The following is a 20,922-nucleotide window of genomic DNA, read 5'->3' on the forward strand; positions in this document are numbered from 1 at the left end:
GGTCACACAGGCTCTTGTGAAGGCCCTGGGCACACTTTAAGCAGGGGTAGGGTGGGGCAGGTGGTGGATGGTGCATGGGGGGTGGAGGAACCTTGAGGACCACTCCCTGCAGCCCCTCAGGCCTTCAGAGAATACATTCTTTGTCTCACCTGACTCTGAGCTTGTCCAAGTGGTTTTGCCACGTGATGGATTATGAAGCTGTTTGGTTTTAGTAAAGAAAACAGCACCAGTGTTCCCAGACTCCCCTCTTTGTGACTTTAAATAACCATTCTTAATTAATTACATCCAAAGGATGCATTTTCCCAAAGTTAGGGAGTCCTAACCAGATGGCATCTGTGGTGCCACGAAGGAGCCTTTCAGACTTTCAGGGAAGGGGTCTCCAAGGTTGAGAGGCCAGGGGGTGTGAGGGGATGACCACTAGCCAACACGTATGGGCCCCACCTGAGGACCCGCAGGGAAGGTGTCCCGATTGCTCTGGCTTTGCAGATGAGTAAACTGAGTCACGGAAGGGTTTGATAAGAGGTCACTTCTCTGCAAGCACATCATCACTGTATATGAGAGACAGTGACCAACCTGGAGGGACTGCCCACCCTGCCCTGCAGCCTCTGCAGCCACTTCGGTAGCCTCCACTCCCACTTGCCTCTGCTCTGCCTCCCACCTGCCCGTTTCCCCCACCTGCCGCTGTTCTCCCTGCCTCCCCACACCTTCACCAGGCTCTCTCAGTACCACCTCTAACCAGATGACTCATCTTTCATTTCCAGATTGATCTTTGCCCCGAGCCTCAGACTAGAGCCCACATCCTGGGGAAAACAGAGCTGCCAATTCCCACAAACCTGCTCCCCTGCCACAGCTCCCCTTCTTAGTAAGTCAGCTTTGTCCCCAACCAATGGCTCAGGCTACAGCCTGGAGTCCCACCTCACATCTAGACCCTCAGCAGCCTGACCTGGGGTACTCTTGCCCTTGGACCACCTGCCTGTCCATTTCCTGCCAGTTGACCTCACTGGAGCCCTCACTGCAGGTGTGGAGACATTCAACCAGTCACAGGGCTGTGAGGGGTTAGGGGGTCTGCCAGATCTGCCTCCCCCTGGCTCCAGGATAGTGAAGCCTGACCCCCCAACACATATTCCTCCAGCTTGCAAGACAGCCTTGGAGTGCCCGGCACCCTTGCTGGCCTGAGCAGATGGTTTTCATCACCAACAGGCTTTATTTAAGGGTGAGTCTATGAAGACAGAGACTGGGAGTTCCTTTTCTCAGCCATATCACGTGAGAGGCCACTTTTGAGAGCTTCTGCTCTAGAGGAATGCTCTGGAAGACATGGGGCTTCATGTACCCCTCTTACCTTGCAGGGGTCCATGCCTGGGGCCCTTCATAGCCTGGAGAGCCCCACCCAGCCCTATCTTCAGGCCTGCTCCAGAGTCAGTGAATGTAGGACTCCTGTTATGTGCCTCAGCCTCTACGCACTGCACCCAGGCCTCCACCTGTGGGAGGTAGACACCTGCACACAAGCAGGCCAGTACCTAGAGCTGAGGATGGGATGGGGCTTCCTAAGGAGGTGACATCTGAGTTGCCTCAGGGGTAAGTGGGAGCTTCCTCCCAGCATCAGGGAAATCTAGCAGAGGGGATGGCCAGGCTCTGAGTTGGGAGTGTCCAGCCAGGTCCAATCATTGTGCCAAAGGGTACTGGTAGGCAGTGACGGGTCATGGACATGGAAGGAGTCAAGAGGGGCCATGCCAGAAAGGCCTCCTCCACTCCCACCCTCCACCTCCACTCCCCCACCATCCCCACTCTTGGTCTGGGGAGCAGTTGAAGGTCCAAACCCAAGTTCCTCCCCTTGTCCCTGCAAGTTCCACACCTCCTAACTTTACATCTCTGAGGGAGTTGGTTCCTGGCCCTCCCATTCACCTTCCTTCACCCCTCCCCACAAGCCTTTCCACGTGGGTGGTAAGTAGTCCATAGTTCAGGGGCACAGGGGCCTGTCCCCTTGGCTCCCATTGTGTTAGGGGGAGGCTAGGACTCTGGGGAGTCTGGACCCCACCCCATCCAGCCTGGTCTTCCACCAGGTTTCTGGCCTGACTCCAGTCTGGGGTGCAGCAAAGAGAAAGGGAAAGTAGGAGGAGGAAGGGGAGGGGAGAAGGAGTGGAGAAAGAGTGTAGGGAGAGGGAAAGTGGGAAGAGCCCCTCCCCTCCCTCATTTGTTTGTCCCCTGGCGTGAGGGGGCTTCCTCTTTGCTTTCCCCCACCTGCAGGCGGAGCTCATTGTCTGGGGTCTCCAGCCCATTGTGTGGGGAAGGGAGCCTCATTGGCAGGGCATCAATTTGTGATTATCTGCTCCCTGGCCCTGATTGGCTGCATCAGAAGGAGACTCCCCAGGGCCCTGTGACACAGAAGTTTGTGTAGCAACTTTTTCCAGCATGATGTGACCGTGTGTCCAAGCTTCGGAGTGGAGGTGTGCCCGCCCAGCCAGGATGATGCTCTGTGGGACCTTCCTGGGTGCGTACCTTTCTCCAGCCCTGTGCACCCCTCCCTGGGCCTGTTCACACATTTCTGCCTGGCTGCCAAAGGGACTAATTAGCTGTGTGTCCGTCAGCACTCTGTGCTCTTTTCTGGGCAGCTGAGGAGGTGATAGACATACGCTTGTTCCTGAGCGAGGCCAGGGTCCTTGGCCTGATGCCTCTCCTTTCAGCTGATTGCGTGGCTTGCAGACACCCCTGTTAAGGCTGCCCTGTTTGTGGGCTTGCCTTCAAAGGTTGAAGGTGAGAAGGGCAGTGGGTGGGGGGAGGTGTATGTGTGCAGGTGTAGGGACCATAGGACTCTGGGAGAAGGTGGGGTGGAAAGAAGGCATGTGTGTATGCTGACCAATATGCACCTGAGACTAACTGTAGTAAAGGGGCTTTGGCTGGGACTGCTGCTGTTTGTGTTCCTAGCATGTGCAGAGTTGTCCTGTGTGTGTGTGTGTGTGTGTGTGTGTGTGTGTGAAACATTAACACAGTGTTAGAGCAAGAATTAGTGTGTGAGCCCCACAATATCCCCCCAAATTTGTATGTCTTCTTATTATGTATGTTCACACAGTGTCAAAGGGTTTGTGTGTTTGATGTTCCAGCATAAAACCATCACACAATATGAGCCAGAGAGAGAGAGAGAGAGAGAGAGAGAGAGAGAGAGAGAGAGAGTGTGTGTGTGTGTGTGTGTGTGTGTGTGTGTGAAAGGCTCACAACCCAGCAAGTGTGAGACAGGCAGAGTCAGCCCAGGGTGTTGGTAAGAGAGGCTCTCGGTTTTGTTTGCTCCATCTGCCAGAGCCTGCCTGGGGCAGCGGCCCCCTCGCCCTCAGCTGTTCCTATACAATATTAATGCTGACCATCTCGGCTCCACACACAACGGCCCTAATTGTCGTCTGCAGCTTTAAGGCGGGCGCCCATCTGCAGGGAAGCTTTCAGAAGGAAACAAGAAAACTCTCACCCCCAGCTGGTCACCGGAGAAGGTGCCAATTACAGATGCAGAAAGTTTAGACCAAAATTACTTGAAAGAGTTTTTATGAAGCAAATGAACTGACACTTGGAATGTCTGTGTGCAGATTTGCACAAGTAATTACATTTTATTTGAAATGATCTTACCAGCTAAGCAATCATTAAGCCTGCTTCCCCCACCTCCCACAAAGCACTTCCTTAGCAAGCAGTCACAAGTTTGGTTTTGCAAATCTCCCCCTTTTCTCCCTGTGTGGAGTTAGGAGGACCCTCCAGTCGGACGGATGCTGTTCCCTGTGGATCTCCCAAACTTAAAAGTCCTACGCAACTTGCTGACAGATTTTTACCAAATAAAGCTTAAAGAACAATATACTCCATTCTTAGTTATGGAAAAGAAAATATGTTATGATTAAAAGAGTCCTGGCAGTTTTCCACCCTGTATGAGAAAGTTTTCAGTTATGCCTTGCTGTTGTCCCTTGCAAGCAGGGCCGGGGGACTTGGGTTAGACTTGCTTCTCCCAGCCCGGAGTCCCGACAAGACTTCAGTGTGCTGAGAACAAAGGGCCTGGCTCCAGGGGCGGGAGCGCTGTCCAAAGTGCTGATCAGACCGCAGGCGCGTCCGCACCCACCGCTCGGGCTGAAGGAAGAAGCCAAACCTTAGCAAGTTGCCGGCACAGTCCCTTCCCTGCTCCTTGCCTGTAACCCCTCTTTGTTCTCTAGATGGAGTCGGCTAAAGATTTTGAACCTTTCCTCATCAAAACCCATCTTCTGAAACGGCTCATTCAACTGTAACCTCCCGGGGCTTCTCTTGGAACAGGCAGCGATTTGAAATTTCCAAGCACATTCAGAAATGCTCACCCGAGCAGCCTCAGGTGGAGTCCGAAGGGTCCATTCCCGGCCACCGGAGCTACACACCTCAGGAAGCCGTGGTTGCTCAATGGGGGAGGTGTGAAATGCTGAAAGGCAGAGGTTTGCACAAGTACAATTTATGTTACCTGGAAAAGAGTTATGCTGCACCGGGGCCTTTGGTTGCACATACTGATCTCTCCCCGTTGTTGATTCTGTTTGTTGTTGTTCTCTAAGTTTGACTGTCACATATCTGAATTAAATACTTTCATGAAACACTGGGTATTGTTGGGGAATACGGCTGATTCAGCACCGGCCCTCCCTTTGATTCTATCTCCTCGCAGAACAATGGCGTGCAGGGCTGCCCGAGCCTGCAGCCTGCCGATAAGAGTTTAATAGAATTTCTGAATGCCAAAGGTTTGAGATGTAAAATATCCCAGCACTCACAGCGTGTCCAGAGGAGACAGAAAATGGCTTTTCAGGAGAGCTCTCAACTGAATATGTCCTTCTATGCTAATGGATGTGAGCTCACAAAAGAATAAAAACAATGGTAGGCAGTCATTGTAGGAGCCTCAAACTGTTCTCATTTGGCTAATTAATATTTCATCCTCAGGTTTACCAGTGAACGCTTGCGTTTATTTCCTTTTACTCAGTTTAAAAGATTGCCCCGAGTACATTATGCATTTTGTTTGTTGAGAATAATGTGTGTGTATATAAGAACTGAACATACTTGCTTTTAGTATGAAGCTCCTTGGTTTACGTGTAATGTGGCAACAACACTGCGTGTTAAAAATAATCCCTTGCGGAAGAGTTTCAGCTGATTTTTAGAACATGCTTTCTCTGAGGAAGCTAACTGTTTTCTCTCTAATTCATGCTTTTGGTAGCCTGAGCTTTTTAATGCTGATTAAGTTGCCGGGGTGGGGGTGGGGGTGGGGGTGGGGGTGGGGGTTGTGTTCCTGCATAACGAACCAGGAAATGATATTTACTACGTTGAAATCTCTGCCCTGAACTTCAGAGCCAAGGGCTGGCCTGCTTTTGCACTGGTCTGAGGCAGCCGCTCTTCACAGGCATCTAAAACCCAGCTTGTGTCCTGTCTCACGGTACTGTTTCTAACAAACTGATTATGATAATGCACGTTTGTTTGCCTGATTTATCAGGCAAGTTTGGAAGGAAGTTTGGATAGTAAGCAAGAATACCCTGGCTCTCACTGAGGTAGTTTCTGCATTTATCCTTGAAAGTGGAAAACAATTCGGCTGTTTGAGGAGTAGGTGGGCAGTTCCATTATGTGTGTGATGCCTTTTCCTCCTCTCGATTTTCATTGGATAGCTCCTTTCAGGCAGTTGAAAAAGACTCAAAAAGAGCAGAGAACTTGAGCTGTGTGTTTCCCTCTGGTTGGGATAAGCTTAGTGACTTTAGGGCATAGAGTACTTGTGCCCAAGATCTCATTAAGAGGATTTTATTATTTTAAAACTTAAACCAAAAATGGAATGTGTGATAAAAGAAAAAATATCTTTTCCTGATCTATTCTTTGTGTGTATGCCTTTATTTTTGGGTCTGTGGTCATAGGTACCTTTTACGAACTTAAAAAAAAAAAAACACATATCCTTGTAAGTCACTGATACTTGAACATGCAGATGAACCACTATGTAACCCTCCTGGTTCATCTGAGTAATAAATTCTGCAGTCCATTCTTTATGATGGTAGGTCATATTCCTAACCACCAATAAATATTGTAAAGTACTTTCGCTGCAGCCGTGCTAACCCAGGGCATCTGTCATTCTGGTTGCTGCTATTAGGAATTATTGGACTGAACCACTGCTGGAAACAGCACAGGGGGGTGAGTATGGCGGCTGTGACGCTCTCTGCCCTTTTGTGTGTTTTGCATAAAAAACCCCCAATCATGCTGCATATTAATTATGATTCAGTGTGGGCAAACACAGGCACCTTCTGTTGGCTGATGCTTGGAGCAGGAGACAGGGGCTCTGCCGGCCTGGGCACCTCTCACTCCCCAAGTCAGCAGACCCATCTTTCTGATGCTATACTGTAAATTTATTTCACCTCGGAGAGTAAACAGATATATTGGAGCCCCAAGGGTTCATGGGTAGCGTATTTACAAAGGAGCCTCTCCGCCAGCCCGTGCCACCGCTGCTAATGAGAGCGGTCATTAAGTAAATGAGACGTCGCCTTTAGCTGGCTTAGGAGTCGCACACTAAGGGGAGAAGATATTTAATTGAAACCCGCACACAGGCTTCCCCACATGTGACCGCTGTAAGGGAGGCAGCTGCCTCCCCTCTCCTCCCCCGTCCACCCTGCACCCCCCATGTAAATTTCATGATTGCTTTCCGTGATGTCATTTTGAAGGAGGACAGACAATAGCTGTGGGGAAAGGTAAGTCCATGTTATGCTCTTTCGCTGACAAAGGCAGATATCCAAGCGCTTGGCTTTTCCCCTTGGACCGAGACAGGGAGAGGGCGCGCGAGCAGAGTTAATTTCTAAGATGAAGGCTTTCTTTGCAGGAAAAGCAGGTCTGGGGATGGCTTTTTAAAGCTGCTCTGTTGGACTGAGGCTTTCTTCTCCTACCGGGTCCGCCCGTGGCTGTTTTCCTTCTCTTTTTCTGTCTCTCCCTGGCTTGTTCACGCGCTCGGCCTCTCTGAGAGTCTAGTGGACACGTAGTGCGTCTGACAGAAAAGACATTGGGGGTATCGTGTACCAAGGCAAGAAACTTTATGTGCATTTCTGGAAGAGGAACCCAGCAGCTATGTGGTGGGGGGAAATGCTGCCTTGTTAAACAGAAGACTTCTCTGAAGTGGGGATCTCAGAGTTGGTACCTCGTGTGAGCCCCCACCCAAGACACCGAGGAGAGATGGTCATGTGAGCATTTTGTCTTTGCGTGTCATGTATTTCTAAACTTAAGGAGCAGCGTCTAGGGTGCATGTGTTTGTGGGGTAGGCGCACAGAACTCAATACTGGCTGTCCTTCTCAGCTCCGTTTCCTGCCGTGAGGGGGGTCATGAGTGTGGTTGCTTATAATATTAGTGTAACTGAATTTGTGTATTTAAAACTGAAAATCAGGGTTGGCCAGGAAAGATGGTGTGAGCTTTGAACAACATAATGCCGTTGCCCGTGGGATGATGTGTTCTGGGGCGAGGGACTTTGTTTTGCCCGTTGGATTCATTTCCTTCTTTGTGAATCAGGAAATAAACAAGCCCATGGTGGCCCTAGTGTTGGGGTAGCGGGTCCTCACCATGAGGGTCCTACTTACTGTTTCTGAGTCACAGAGGGCTTTTCTGGTCTCAGTGCCTCCTTCGCATCAGTGGACATCATTGGCTGGTCAAGTTGGGCATGTAATTTCTGAAACAAAACATCTGAGAGGTGTGTCTGGTAGTGGGCCGTCAGGCTGTGTCACTATAGTGGTGATAATGATAGTGATTATTACTATTATCCTTTTGGGAGAGGGAGGTGAGGAATTTTGCCCCAGTGGTCTAAAAAACAAACCTTGAGGTTAGAGGAACGTGAGGGCATCTCTGAGGCTGGTGGCTGAGTGAACAAAAGGCAGGAACAGTGGTGGGACAAACCTCGAGGAGGTGAGCCTCAGTCTTGGCGAGCGGCTATGCTCGGACTCTGACTCTTGAGATGCTGGCAGAGCCCGCCCTGCCCTCACTCCAGCGCGGTGTGTGTGGGGGGTGTCCTTGCCTGGGGCTGGGTGGAAGCCGGGGAGAGGCCCAGGATCCTCACCACCAGGGCTTCCTTCCCATTGGTCCTTGGCTGTGATTATCACCTCCTTCCATATGGCCCTGTTAATTAATGGTAAACAAAATAGTAAGAGAGCAGAGATTGGAGTTTTGTGGTGCCAGCGGGGAGGGTGTCACCAACAGAGCAGGACTCTGCCTGTCTCCCCAGAGTTGTTCACTGTGCAGAGGAGGCTGATCGGGGTTTAGAGAGCAGTTTGTTTGCAAAGACGAGGTGGCAGTTTCATGACCCGTTGTGTGCCCTGGACCTGGAGACTGGAGGCCCCTATAAGTTCCCTCTCCACCCCCGGCACCACCTGACCTCACAGGATGTTTAAGGATCCAGGGACCTGAGCAGGGGCCGTGGAGAGCTTGACGTGTGTGAGAATTTGACGTGGAGGCCTTTCCATCCTGGAACCACCTGGGCTCTAACTTCCTTGGACCACAGGGCCCAGATGTGGGCCTGGGAGCTCTCCAGGGCAGGGGAGCTGCTTCTGTGTAAAGTGTAACCCAGGGGGCCTGTGTGACCCTCAGGCATTGTCCGCAGGTCTGGAGGCAGCCCCAAATATTCAGAGCCAATGCTCTGGGCGCTCCTGGAAGATTCTGGTAAAGGCAGCTGTCACCCATTGCCCTGAGTCCTCCTGGTGCCAGAGGGGGAGAATCTGTGGGCAGAGCCTTTGGTGCTACAAAGTTGCTCTGTCCTGGAGCTGGGGCAGGGGTCTCAGCAGCTTTTACTGGAAAGCCCCGTCAATGCCCAGAGGCATCAGGGAGAGGCTGGCAGAGTGTGTTGCCATGGGAGCCCTCACTGGGCACTCAGACGCGCCCCAGGCAGCTGACCTATCCCCTGGCCCTGGCTGTGGGGGGCACTCTTCCTTGGTGCCGCCCAGAGCCCAGCCCCTCCTCTCTGGGCCCTCTTGTCCTCCTCTGGCCTGGGGTCACCAAATGTGTCCATGAGGACATGGGTGGCTCTGAGTGAGCATGTGGGGTGGGGCAGGGAGGGTCTGTGCTAACTCTGGTTGGTGGAGTTGGGAGTGTGTGCGGCTCAGAGCTGGGCCGATCGCTGTCCTGGGGGCACCCACCCTTGGGCAAAAGTTTGTGTGGACCAGCACTGGGCAGAGACAGCAGGACAAGCTTCCTGCAGACTGCAAATGTACTAGACAAGTACCCCTGGGCCTCCCACAGCCACCCTGATGGCAGTGGGCAGGCTGGTGGGGCCGAGCTCCTCCCTGATGGACTCCACTCAAGAGGCATGTCTTCTGGGTGAAGAGTGAGCAGGTCATGGTGCTGCTTAACCCTGCCTGGGCTGGGGATGGTGAGACCAGAGTCGACCAGAACACCTTGGTCAGCTCTTGTCCTGGAGCAGACTGGGAGGCAGGAAGCTGGCCTGGCCGGCAGGACCGAGGTGTGTCTGTTGGGCAGGAGGGGACAGCCAGTAGTCACCTGATCCTGGGGCAGACAGGGCACTGGGCAGCCAGACTTGCACATTACTCAGGCATATTGGAAAGATAAACCCTGTGCCTGTCCTGGCCCTGGAAGACCCATTCCAGGTCTCCCTTTTGTTGGCTTTTATCTCGTAGAGTACTGGACAGGAGAGCCCAGAGGGGGCCTGGCTGGGGGTGCCCTCCCTCTACTCCCCTCAGCTTCTAGATTCTCCCCCTCTGCTCTTTCCTTGTGAACTCACTCAGGAATAAGCCAGAATTTAGTTGTCTACAGACGTAATTTTAATGGGAATTTTGTGGTGTGACTTTTACACAAAAATGGTCTTTGGGGGGCGCCTGGGTGGCTCGGTCGGTTAAGCGGCCGACTTCGGCTCGGGTCACGATCTCGCGGTCCGTGAGTTCGAGCCCCGCGTCGGGCTCTGTGCTGACGGCTCGGAGCCTGGAGCCTGTTTCAGATTCTGTGTCTCCCTCTCTCTCTCTGCCCCTCCCCCGTTCATGCTCTGTCTCTCTCGGTCTCAAAAATAAATGAACGTTAAAAAAATGGTCTTCGGGAGCCAGCAACATTTCGAGATTATCAGCCCCCAAAATGCTGTGTTTCCCAGAAGGAATGAGAACAGCTGCCACTGGTGGTGCCCCCAGGGTGGCTCTATGCTACTTGAAGACCACCCACCCCCCCAGGATGGCTCTGTGCTCCCTGAAGACCCCCCCACCCAGGATGGCTCTGTGCTCCTTGAAGACCCCCCCCCCCCAGGATGGCTCTGTGCTCCCTGAATACCACCCCCCCCAGGGTGGCTCTGTGCTCCCTGAAGACCGCCCCCCCTATCCAGGATGGCTCTGCGCTCCCTCAAGACCCCAGGGCCTGTTCTTTCTTAGAAGCCCCTCTATAGGGGTAGCCTGCTACCCAGCCTAGAGTGCTTGCTGGAGTGGAATGTCTTGAGGTTCTCCACATATTTTCCATCTTTTATGAACAGCTGAATTTCCCCAAATGTCGCCTAAAGAAAATCCTCAAAACGGGATAGACGTTTTTCACCTGACTTGAAATGCTTTTGCTCTCAGACTTCCATCAAGCTTGCTTCACAGGAGATAGATTACTGAATACTTACAATTGGTGTCCTCTTTATCTTCAGCATTACTGAAGCCGACCCTGTGTTGGTTTCGCACGTTTCCCCTTGCTTGGCTTATGCGGTTAGGAGCAAAGATGCTTTACTTATGAGAACAGGGGATTTACCCATTGTTTCTTCCTTCCTGCCTTTTACAGTGTGTACTTAAAGAACGCAATGTTATTTCAATCAAATGACGTGCAAGTAACTCAGAGGACAGTTCCAATGTGCCCCAGCCAGGCTGTGAATACACCTGCCTCTGTGGGGATTAGTCCAGCGGTTGGAGAGGTTGTCAAGCACTGACGAGCGTCCAGGGCCTTGTGGCCACCTTCTGGCCAGCCCTGGGGACCGGAAGGGGCGGTTTGCCCCGGGATCGCTCACATTCTGTACACCAGGGGGTTGTGGCCTGCACGGAGGGTGCGTGTGGCAGGTCCTTGAAGGACGGGCTGGCTCGGTCTCCCTGCATCGCTCAGGGTGGTGGGCAAGGTGCGAGTGAGCGTGTGTGATTTGGATGTTGTGAGGAAAAGCGGACGCGCCATATGGTCTGAGTTGCTGACAGATTAGCCTGCCGGGCTTCCACCTCTCACCCTCACGCCTGGCTTCACACCTTGATCGTGCTCGACATCAGTCTGAGGGTGCCGGCAAAAGCCATCTGGGTCCTCTCCCTTTTCCCCACTTTGTTGCCTAAAAACAACACGTGAGAGGAGTAGCACAAGGGAGAGGGTCCCTGGAGCCCCAGGGCTGCTCTGCCTCTGCCCTGGAGGGAGAGGGTCTCAGGTTCTCTCTGCTGGGCAGGACCTTAGCGCCCCACCAGGCTCTGGTGCCTGTTTTAGAAGGTTCTAGAGGGACTGTGGCTCTCCCAGACCTCAAACTGACAGCAGTAAATGCCTCGGGAGTGATGCCCTGGGTCGCAGTGCACCAGACCCGTAGTTCTGAGGGTCCTGAGGCACATCGCTGATTTCGAAGCCCTTCAGTCTTTACGGGACTTGTTGAATCCTGACATGAATCGGCATCAGCAGCCAACCTGTGTACATCCGAGTGGTTCCTAACTGGAAGGGCAGGCTGTTCTCCGAAAGGCCTTTCATAGACTCAGAGCTTCTCCTGGGATGTGAATAAGGAGCCTAGGGACAGGGGTCTTCTCAGTGCTGGTTCTTCTGGGGCAGTGACCGTCCTAGGGTCCCCTAGACTAGGTGGTTCAAAGCAGCCTGCTCACAGGACTGCTAACTGAACAATTAATTGGTTTGTTGATCACTATTTTGCACATGGAACTGTGCAAAGTCAGAGTCTGGCATCCAAACTAGAGAGTGCCTCTTGTTAGTACTTTTTAATGGTCTGACTGTGGTTTAGATTTTTGTGTGATCTGTTTTATTTCCACAAAGCCGAGGCCCCAATCCCAGGAGCCCGATCCCAGCTGCGAGTGCTTCTTGAGGCCTCATTTTGCACCAAAGCAGATTAGCTGGGAGGGTTCTCCTCCCTGCAACACACACAAGCCAGCAGTTTCCACCATCTGTGAAGGGCCTAAAGCCTTCTCTCATCTAGTGGTTCTGATGCTTCCTAGAGAGGCCACTGAAGCAGTCAGAAAAGCCCACAGAGGCCCTGAAGTACTGAAGTTGGGGGTCTGAGTCCTCGGTGCATCAGCCCACAGGGAGAAGAAAGGTAGATTTGTTATTAGAACTTCATCCGGCGAAGCTTTGTAGCCCCCTGGAAGGCTGGAGCAGGTCATGAGGGATCAGCTGTCGGCTGCTGGGCCCTGGCTTTGCTTGTCTGGCTGCCAAACACACACGTTCGGCTTCTAAGTTCTGAACCTGTAGCTGGGTGTGGAGCTCCCTTCATGCCCCAGCATCTGGGCTCTCTCGCTCAGCTTGTGGGCTGCGTCTCTGGCATCTAGGGGCCCAAATGGACTCTGGTAATGAGTTAGAGCCCATTCTTGTGATACAGGATGCGTTCCTAGAGAGAGCACTCTGATGAGCACGTGTGTTAGCACAGGGTGGGAGGTTCTCCCAGCCCTGTCCTGCTTTGCACCCTCCCAGTGAGGGCCCCCTTCCTGCCCAGAGTCACTCCCGGGCCAGTGGCTTATGGCCTGTGTGAAGTGTTTTTGTTTTCTCCAATTTCTATTGAGTGCTGGTTCTCTGGGTGCTGAGCACTGAACACTCAGATTGGGAAATTAGCATGTGCACTCCCCAATATTTCTAAGCCTAAAAGGCAGGCAGGTGGGCTGTTGCTGGGCAGTGCTAGGAGGATGACAGGTGGGTCCCCCCCCCCCCGCCTGAAAATTGGGGGTGACTCTCAGCCCTGGAGCTGAGGCTACAATTAAACTCACCAGGGAAGAACTGCATCATGTCAGCCGCCTGGGGGCCCACCCTTCTCCCCCGAAACAGGAATGCTTTCCATGTCCTACAGTTAGAGGGACTGGGGGTGGGAGAAGGAAAAAGGCACAGTTGTCGAAACTGCCTCCCCCACCCCTAGGGCTTTGAGGCCCCCCGAGCTGCCTGTGCCTGCCTACAGAATGTTCTTCCTGCCTGGATTTTCAGGTCAGCCGCCTGAGAGCCTTCTCCTGACTGAGGGGGACACAAGCCAGGGTGCAGACAGACCCTAAAGGAAGCTTCAAGCAGCTTACTTTTACTGCTTGTACGAGAGAGAGCCCATTCTAGTCAGGTCACCTTCAAACCCTAAATAAAGTGTGTTTTCAACGAGGACGGAAGTGACCATCTTTCCTCTCCCTGGGCTGGACAGTTCTGATTAAGAAAGGCGTTTCTGGGACTCATGGACAGGAGGCACAGGAGCAGAATTCCAGAGAAGGCCTCTCCTGACCCTGGGAGGCCAGTGTGTGCTCTGAAGACCCCAGAGACCTACAGGGAGGGTGCCCAGAAACTAGCCCTCTTGGTTCTCAACCTGGTGGATGAGGCCAGAGCCGTCCTGTTCCCTTCTCACAGCCTTTGTTTCCCCGTGTGCTCTCTAGGATTGAGGCAGGTCACTCTAGATGTAGCCGGTGTCTCTGATCTCGGCTCAGTGAGGCAGGCCCAGGGGTCAGCCTAGCCTTCCACACCCTCCTTTCTGAGCACCTGGCATGTCCCATGCTCTGGGCCTTGGAGAGCAGCAGCCACAGACACAGCAACGGGTGGTGGGGTCCTGGAGGCTGTGAGTGGGTGTCAGTGATAAAGTGGACCCCTTCCCTGGCTCCTCCTCTGGCCTGCAGCCAGGCTTGGTCAGTGGGGTTGGTCAGGAGGAGTGGGACGGAGGTCCCCACGCCAACGCCTTCGCAGACACACCAGCTGCGTCCATTTCCCTTGGGCTCCTTCCTTGCTTCTCCTAGCCTCCTGTTCTCTGTTTTTCCTGTTGGCTTGGAGGGGTCTGGGATGTGGGAATGCAAGGGCTTTTGGAAGCCACCTGGCTCCTCATCTGGGGGCAGAGCGCATGTGAGTTTGCTGGCTGACTCACCAGCCCGGGTGGAGGTGGCGACTGGGGTCACCATTGAACCCCACTTGGGGTGGAAAGGTTCTTGAAATTCGTGTGGACCTGCATGGAGGACTCAGTTGTGCTGAGTGGTCTGCTCCTGTTGCCGTCATTCCTGGCACCTGCTTGGGTGTTGGAGGCCTGGCCCAGGTGACTCTGAGGTAGAAGCAGGTCGCCACTGTTGTGCCCCTCCTGGGACACTTGGGCACCCTGGGGCTGAGCACTCTCCCCTCGATCCTGAGACCCTCCCTCCCCTGCTGGCGGGCTCACTGACAGGCCTCCTGGAGAGCTGTGCTGTGATTTCTTTCGGAAAGTCATTATTATGCCGAGCAGTTTAGCTGTTGTTTTTACAGCACTGGTAAGGTTAAAAGCAATAATAATAATAATAATATAGGAAAGACTCAGCCACAGTAACTGCCTGCAACATGCTATTTGCATTTTTAAGGAAACACTTCTTTGAGACAGCTTGGGTGAAAGGTCACTATTTGCATATAAATGGAAAAGAAAGTGTATGAAGCTGGAAGTTACATCTGTATTATTTTCCCAGCAGTGAGCTGCTGTTGGAGAGATTAAGGGACATGGCTTGGATTTGGCTTTTATAGAATAGAGAAAGTACCAGCGAGGCTGATTTAGAAGCAAAATAATGAGAGAAATGTGCAAAGCTATAGAACTGCCAACTCCCCTGCCCCCACCTCTCTCTTCCCTCATTTTCACCTAAACTCAGCAAAAGCAGGTCTGCTTTGCTCCACTCAGCAAGTCTCCATTTTACTTCTCTCTGAATTCCAGCTTAAAAAAAAAAAAAAAAAAGAGCAAACCTTGCCCTCATTTTCCCCTTGGCCCTGATTGTGTTTCCTGCCAAAAGGTGGTCTAGTGGGTGGGATGCCAACACAGCCTCAAGACCTCCCAAACTCAGGACAGAGACCCCACTGCAGCAGAGCTGGCCCTTCCAGGGCCTGGAGCAGAGAAGTACCCCTGAGAAGTGGGGGCTGAGGACAGGTTGCTCAGGTCTGGGAGCTTCTGGGGGCTGCAGGAATATCTGGGGGGGGGGGAATGAAGGGTCTCAAGGGTGCCCCACCTTTCCTTCAGCCCCTACCTGAAATGTTCAGGGCACAAGGTGCCCCTTCCTTTAGGGTTTTCAGGGTTGTTAGACTCTCCCGAGGGCCTGCCCCGCCCTGTCCCGCTGTCCCTGGGCTCTCTAGAGGGAAGTGGGCAGGCTAAGACAGTTGGAGCTGTTCTTGGCCCAGGATGTTTTGGCCATTGTAGGCTTTAAGGAGCAGTACTGGAGACCAGAAGGTGGAGACATGAAGCTAGAGAGGCCTGAGGGCCCCTCTCCCGAGCTCTGGCTTCAACCCCTCCTCAAAGAGGCCTCCCCTGACCACCTGTTGGTGAAATCACACCCCACACCCCACATTTTTAAAATATATTTTGAAACAAGCTCAAGCTCATGGAAACGTTTCAAATCAGGACAAAACCCGTTTTTCCTGAGGCACTTGAGAGTATATTTGCCAAGTCTAGGTCCATGACCCACTTGTTTGGGTGTTTCCAACAAAGAAGAATTTCTCCTGCAGAATCATGGTCACCTGTATGGGCATCTGGTCCTCAGACAGTGTCCAAACTCCTCCAGATGCCTCAAAGGATGGGCTGAGAATCATGCTATGTGTTCAGTCTTCGTCATGACTTTTACCCTTCGGAAGAATGTTTGTCAGTTTTTTGTAGAATGCCTCTCAATTTGGGTTTGTTGGCTGCTCCCATGACTGGACTTGGCTTATGTGGAAACACCCAGGTGTGAGGCTCTTCTCCATGCACCTTGATGCTGTTACTTTGGTCACCGGGTTAGATGGCACCATTCCACCCTTTGCTGCTGCAATGACACTTTTTTCCCTTTACAATTCCTAGGTATTTGGGAAGGTACTTGGAAACTATGGAAATACCTCACTCATCATCAAACTACCAATTTATTTATTTTTATTGATCCCTGTATTGACTCATTACTTATTTTATCCAATGGGCTATAATTGTTATTTCGATGCCTCTCCTTGTGGGCCAGTGAGACCACCCAAAGTGGCTTCAAGTCCTGATGCTTCCCCATTGCTTTCTGAATGCATCCTTGCTCACCCCAGGCTTCTGTTGTGCTTTCCTGTCCACAGCTTAGAACCCACCCCACAGCACCTTTTCGGGGGAGGGCTTGGTGCTGGGTGTGCTCCCAGCCTTTCAGTGGACATGTGTGTGCACGTACACACAGTTACACACGTGCATACTTGCACCTACATCTGGACTTACTTCTCTATTTTCTCTATATGTCGAAAAGCACAAGTTCACACTGATGCCCTCCAGTATGAATTCCCCCACAGTGTGTATTCTAGGTTTCTGCCCTTCTGTGTAACTTCTTGCCCCAACAGCAAGAAACCTGGTTTCCATTATCCTTTTTTTTTAAATGAATATAATTTATTGTAAAATTGGCTTACATAAAACACCCAGTGCTCATCCCAACAAGTGCCCTCCTCAATGCTCATCACCCACTTCCCCCTCTCCCCCACCCCATCAACCCTCAGGTTGTTCTCTGTATTTAAGAGTCTCTTGTGGTTTGCCTCCCTCCCTCTCTGTTTGTATCTACTTTCCCCACCCCCCCTTCCCTTCCCCCATGGTCTTCTGCTAAGTTTCTCAAGTTCCACATATGAGTGAAAACATATGCTCTTTCCTTTTCTGACTGACTTATTTCACTCATCACAATATCCCCCAGTTCCATCCATGTTGCTGCAAATGGCAGGATTTCATTCTTTCTCACTGCCAAGTAGTATTCCATTGTATATATAAACCACATCTTCTTTATCCATTAGTCAGTTGATGGACATTTGGGCTCTGTCCATAACTTGGCTGTTTCCATTGTCCTGAATATATATACTTATTTGATCAACACCCCTTCCCTCCTCTCGGGTGCTGCCCACTATGCCAAAGCCCCCTCCTCATCCACAGTTCATGGGACAGCCCTGTACTCCACTTCAGGCCAGACCTTCTAGGAGATGCTTTCTCCTCCTCCTTGGAGTCTGACACTAGGGGGACTCAAGGGCCTAGTCTGCCCAGGACTGTGGGTTCATGGGCTGTGCTGCAGGAGAAACCCAGTGTAATGTATATATAGCTTCAGGGCTGGATTCTTCTGCTACTTTCCCTTCGAGCAACTTTCTTACATTGAGCAGCATCTTTTTTTTTTTTTATCCATTTATTTTCACTGTTGGGCCATGTAATATATACCAGGATTATTTCTCATACAAGTTTTTGTTTTTCTTTTTCTTGTAGATAATCATCCCCACCCCTCTCCCCCTGGCTTACTTAGTGTCCAGTGGGTGGCATGCTTTGGGGACTTATGTGTCTCTGGAAGTATTTTTATTCTACTATTTCCCTTGATTGATATATTGTCTGGGCATAGACAGCATACGGGTTGATTTTCAACCTTACAGTTTTGAAGTTCTTGCTTCCTCACTGAGAAACCTGATACAATTTTGACAATATCTTTCGTCTGTGACCTTTCCCCTGCGGAAGCTTGTAGGGCCCTCTCGGTACTCCTGGTAGTTCAGAATTTTACTGTGGCTCAGCTTGGTTGGAGCAGGTGTGTGTTCACTAACTGCTGGGTACTTAATGGGTCTTCCAATCTAAAAATATAATTTCCTTTAGTTCTGGGAAATTATTTTTTATTACTTAGTTCATACTTTTCCCTCCCATTTTTTTGGTTCTCTTTTTTCTGGACCTCTGGAGTCGGGTGGGAGGTCTCACCTAGTTTCCCTCCTTATTCCTGTCTCCTTATTTACTTTTCTAGTATACATCTTCACTTCTACCTGCTAGGTCTTGTACTGGATTCTTCATGTTGGGTTTACATTTTATTTCCAAATTGGGAAAGACAGACATGGTGCTGGGAGCCTTCCCAAATAACTCCCATACCAGTCTCCAGCTTCTGCCACTGGCTGGGCCAGGCCACGTCTGCTCTGTCCAGCTGTCCCGGGCTCTGTTCTAGTTCCTGCTCTGCTGTCCATGCTGTGGAGGAGGGAGCCTTCTAAGACATGGGCCTGTTCATCCAGCACAGGTTCCTAGATGCACTGCACCCACCAAGGTTCTGGCCCATAGATGTGGGAAAGGTCCTAGGAACAAGGGTCTGGGATGGGGGTCTTAATTTGAACTTGGAGAGGTGCGAGATTGCCTTCTGCAGCCACTGGGAGCTGTGTGACAGGGGCCTTTGTGCCCTTTAAGGGCCTTGCCTTTCTGCCTCCGGAGGCATGGTTTGGACCTCAGGGCTTTGGGTTCAGAGATTCTCTGGGTCTAGAGGGTAGAATTCTGGGCTGTGCTCCCCCCAAATGTCTACAGTGACACGTGGTCAGTTTTGTGTGGGCCTTAAGTTATTTCTACAATTTTATCCTAACCTTTTTCTCCCTGCCTTTCTGGGCTTTGCCTTATGTCTGAGTGGCAGGCAAGGAGGCCTTGGAGCTGAGGGGATGGATGAAGATTGAGATGAAAAACAGAAAAGAATGTTTAAATGGCAAGATTTGTTTACACTCAATTCCAGGGCCCAGGTTTTCAATGGATATATTCAGTTCATGTCTTTGAAGTGATGTGAGGTAGAGAGGAGGAGGAATGCACACTGCCCAAGTTTCACCCTGCATAAGAAGCCAGGAAAGCTGAGGGGGCCTGCCCTGTCCACGGCAGCAGCACCCCAGGCAGGGGCAGCTGGAGCATGCCCAGCAAGCACAGGCACGGGCAGGACAGGGGTCCCTGTGTTTGTTTAGTTACAGGCTGGGGTGGGTGAGAGATTGGCTGAGCGATAAAGCTGCCGACACATTCTGATGGCAGAGGGGTGTCTGTGCTGCACTCATGCTGACCTGGCTCATGATGCCTCCTGGTTGTCAGTGTTGACTAAGCTGCTGGGGTGGGGTCTCTGATGCATCCCCCTGCCCTCCATGGTCTCCAAGATAGGGAGTGGGTGGGGGGAGTCCAGGCCAGACCAGAACATGGGCTCGCAGAACCCAGGCTGGGAGAACCAAAGGCAACTCCCTCAGACCCCTGCCCTTTGCAAGAGTCTCTAGAGGTGGCTCCAGTGACCAGCCATATGCCTCCCGGCCAGGGGTCACACATCATAGCGGGAGGCAATCTATCTCTTGTAAGGCAGCGCTTGTTGTCTTATTGTTGTGAACATCCACTTGGTGGTCCTCCTAAAGCTACGCGGAACACACTGAATCCTTTGTGGATGGCCCCTGATGTGTGAGGCAGCCCTCACCCACCCCGCACCCAGTTTCTTCTGTGACCTGGTGTTCTGCAGGACTTGCTCTCCCTTGACGTCCTCAAGATTCACTCCCCTGGGCTAAGCAGGACATTGCAGAGGCCATCTGACATGTGCGGGCCTCTCCCCTCCTTAGAGCTGGTCGTTCTAGTCCCGCTGGTGAGCTCTGGTGAGTGAGAGCTCCAGTGTGTCATGAGATTCACACTTAGGCTCCTTCCTGTGTGTGTGTATGCCAGGAACTGTTAAAAAAACAGCACTCTTGCAATATAATTTACATGTCATATAATTCACTCATTAGAAGAATACGGTTCAGTGGTCTTAGCATAGTGATAGCCATTCCGCTGTCCACATTTAATTTCAGAACACTTTTGTCAGCCCAGAATGAAACCCTGTTCCCATTAACAGCCACTCCCCATTTGTACCCTTGGAAAGGTACAATCTCCTCATCTCCTGACCTGCTTTCTGTCTCCGTGGACTTCCCATTACCGGGAATTCTGCAGATTTTGTTCCATAAATATGGGACTGCACAACATGTGGTCTTTGTGTCTGATTTTGAGGTTCACCACATTGTACCACAGAGGAACACCTTAACCCTTTTTGTTGCCAAATACTAATAAGTGGCATTCTGTTCAGCAGTTGATGGACACACTCGGGTTGTTTCCATTTTTGGGTTAGTATGAATAAAGCTGTGATCAATAGTTGTGTACAAAACTTTGTGTGGATGTATGTTTTCATTTCTCCTGGATCTGTTTCTTGGAGTGGAATTGTTAGGTCATATGGTAACTCCGGTTAATATTTTGAAGACTTGTTAGACTGTTTTCCAAAGTAATTGTGCCATTTTGTGTTTCCATTGGCAATGTATGAGGATTTCAGTTTCTCCATATTATCTCCAGTACTTGTTATGGTCTTTTTTTTTTTAATTATAGCCATTTTAGTGGGTGTGAAGTGGTATCTCATTGTGGGTTTGATTAGCATTTCTCTAATGAGTAGCTACTGAGGATATTTTCATGTGCATATTGGCCATTTATATGTTGTTTTTGGAAAAATGTCTATTCAGATAATTTGCCCATTTTTAAAGTGTGTTATTTGTCTTATTATGAAAATTTAAGAGCTCTTTATGTATTCTGAATGAAGTCTCTTATCAGATATATGATTATAGAGTCTATGGGTTGTCTTCTCACCTTATAGATGGTATTGTTTGACATGCAAAAGTTTAAACTTTGATGAAGTATGACTTACCCATTTTTTCTTTTATTGCATGCTTTTGTGTTGCATCTGAGAAACCACTGCCGAACCCCAAGTCAGGAAGATTTACTATAATGTTGGGCAAGAGTTTTAGCTTTTACATTTAGATCTAGATCTGTGACTCATTGTGTGTTAATTTTTGTGTATGGTGTGAGAGGGGTTCAATTTCATTGTTTTGGTTACCCTATGTTCCTTGAATTGCCATATGAATTTTCAATCAGTTTGTCAGTATTTGCCACCAAAACAAAACAGCTGGAGAGGTGAAAAATGGTCAGATTCTGGCAAGATTCAGTAAATAGCAGTGGCAGGATTTGGGACCCAGGATGATCCCCAGTGATTGTGCTCAAGGAGCTGATTACTGAGACTGGGGAAGGAAAAGCTTGAGTCCTGT

At 50.9% G+C, this 20,922-nt stretch overlaps 1 protein-coding gene across 4 annotated transcripts in view; it reads left to right on the forward strand.

The window, feature by feature from the left end:
• The first annotated feature begins 2,403 nt into the window (after nt 1–2,403).
• MYT1 (myelin transcription factor 1) overlaps nt 2,404–20,922 on the forward strand; it is a 74,196-nt gene continuing 55,677 nt past the window's right edge. Inside the window, exon 1 of one of the 4 annotated variants that reach the window (XM_058686322.1) lies at nt 2,404–2,488. In XM_058686322.1, the coding sequence (XP_058542305.1) occupies nt 2,464–2,488 (25 nt within the window). In that variant the 5' untranslated portion in view covers nt 2,404–2,463. Of the gene's footprint in view, nt 2,489–6,264; nt 6,693–6,717; nt 7,176–20,922 lie in introns of those variants that run through there. The other 3 variants (XM_058686321.1, XM_058686323.1, XM_058686324.1) reach the window with 3 other exon arrangements.

The sequence above is a fragment of the Neofelis nebulosa genome, chromosome 9 (assembly GCF_028018385.1).
Source record: "Neofelis nebulosa isolate mNeoNeb1 chromosome 9, mNeoNeb1.pri, whole genome shotgun sequence".
In the NCBI taxonomy this organism is placed as follows: Eukaryota; Metazoa; Chordata; class Mammalia; order Carnivora; family Felidae; genus Neofelis; species Neofelis nebulosa.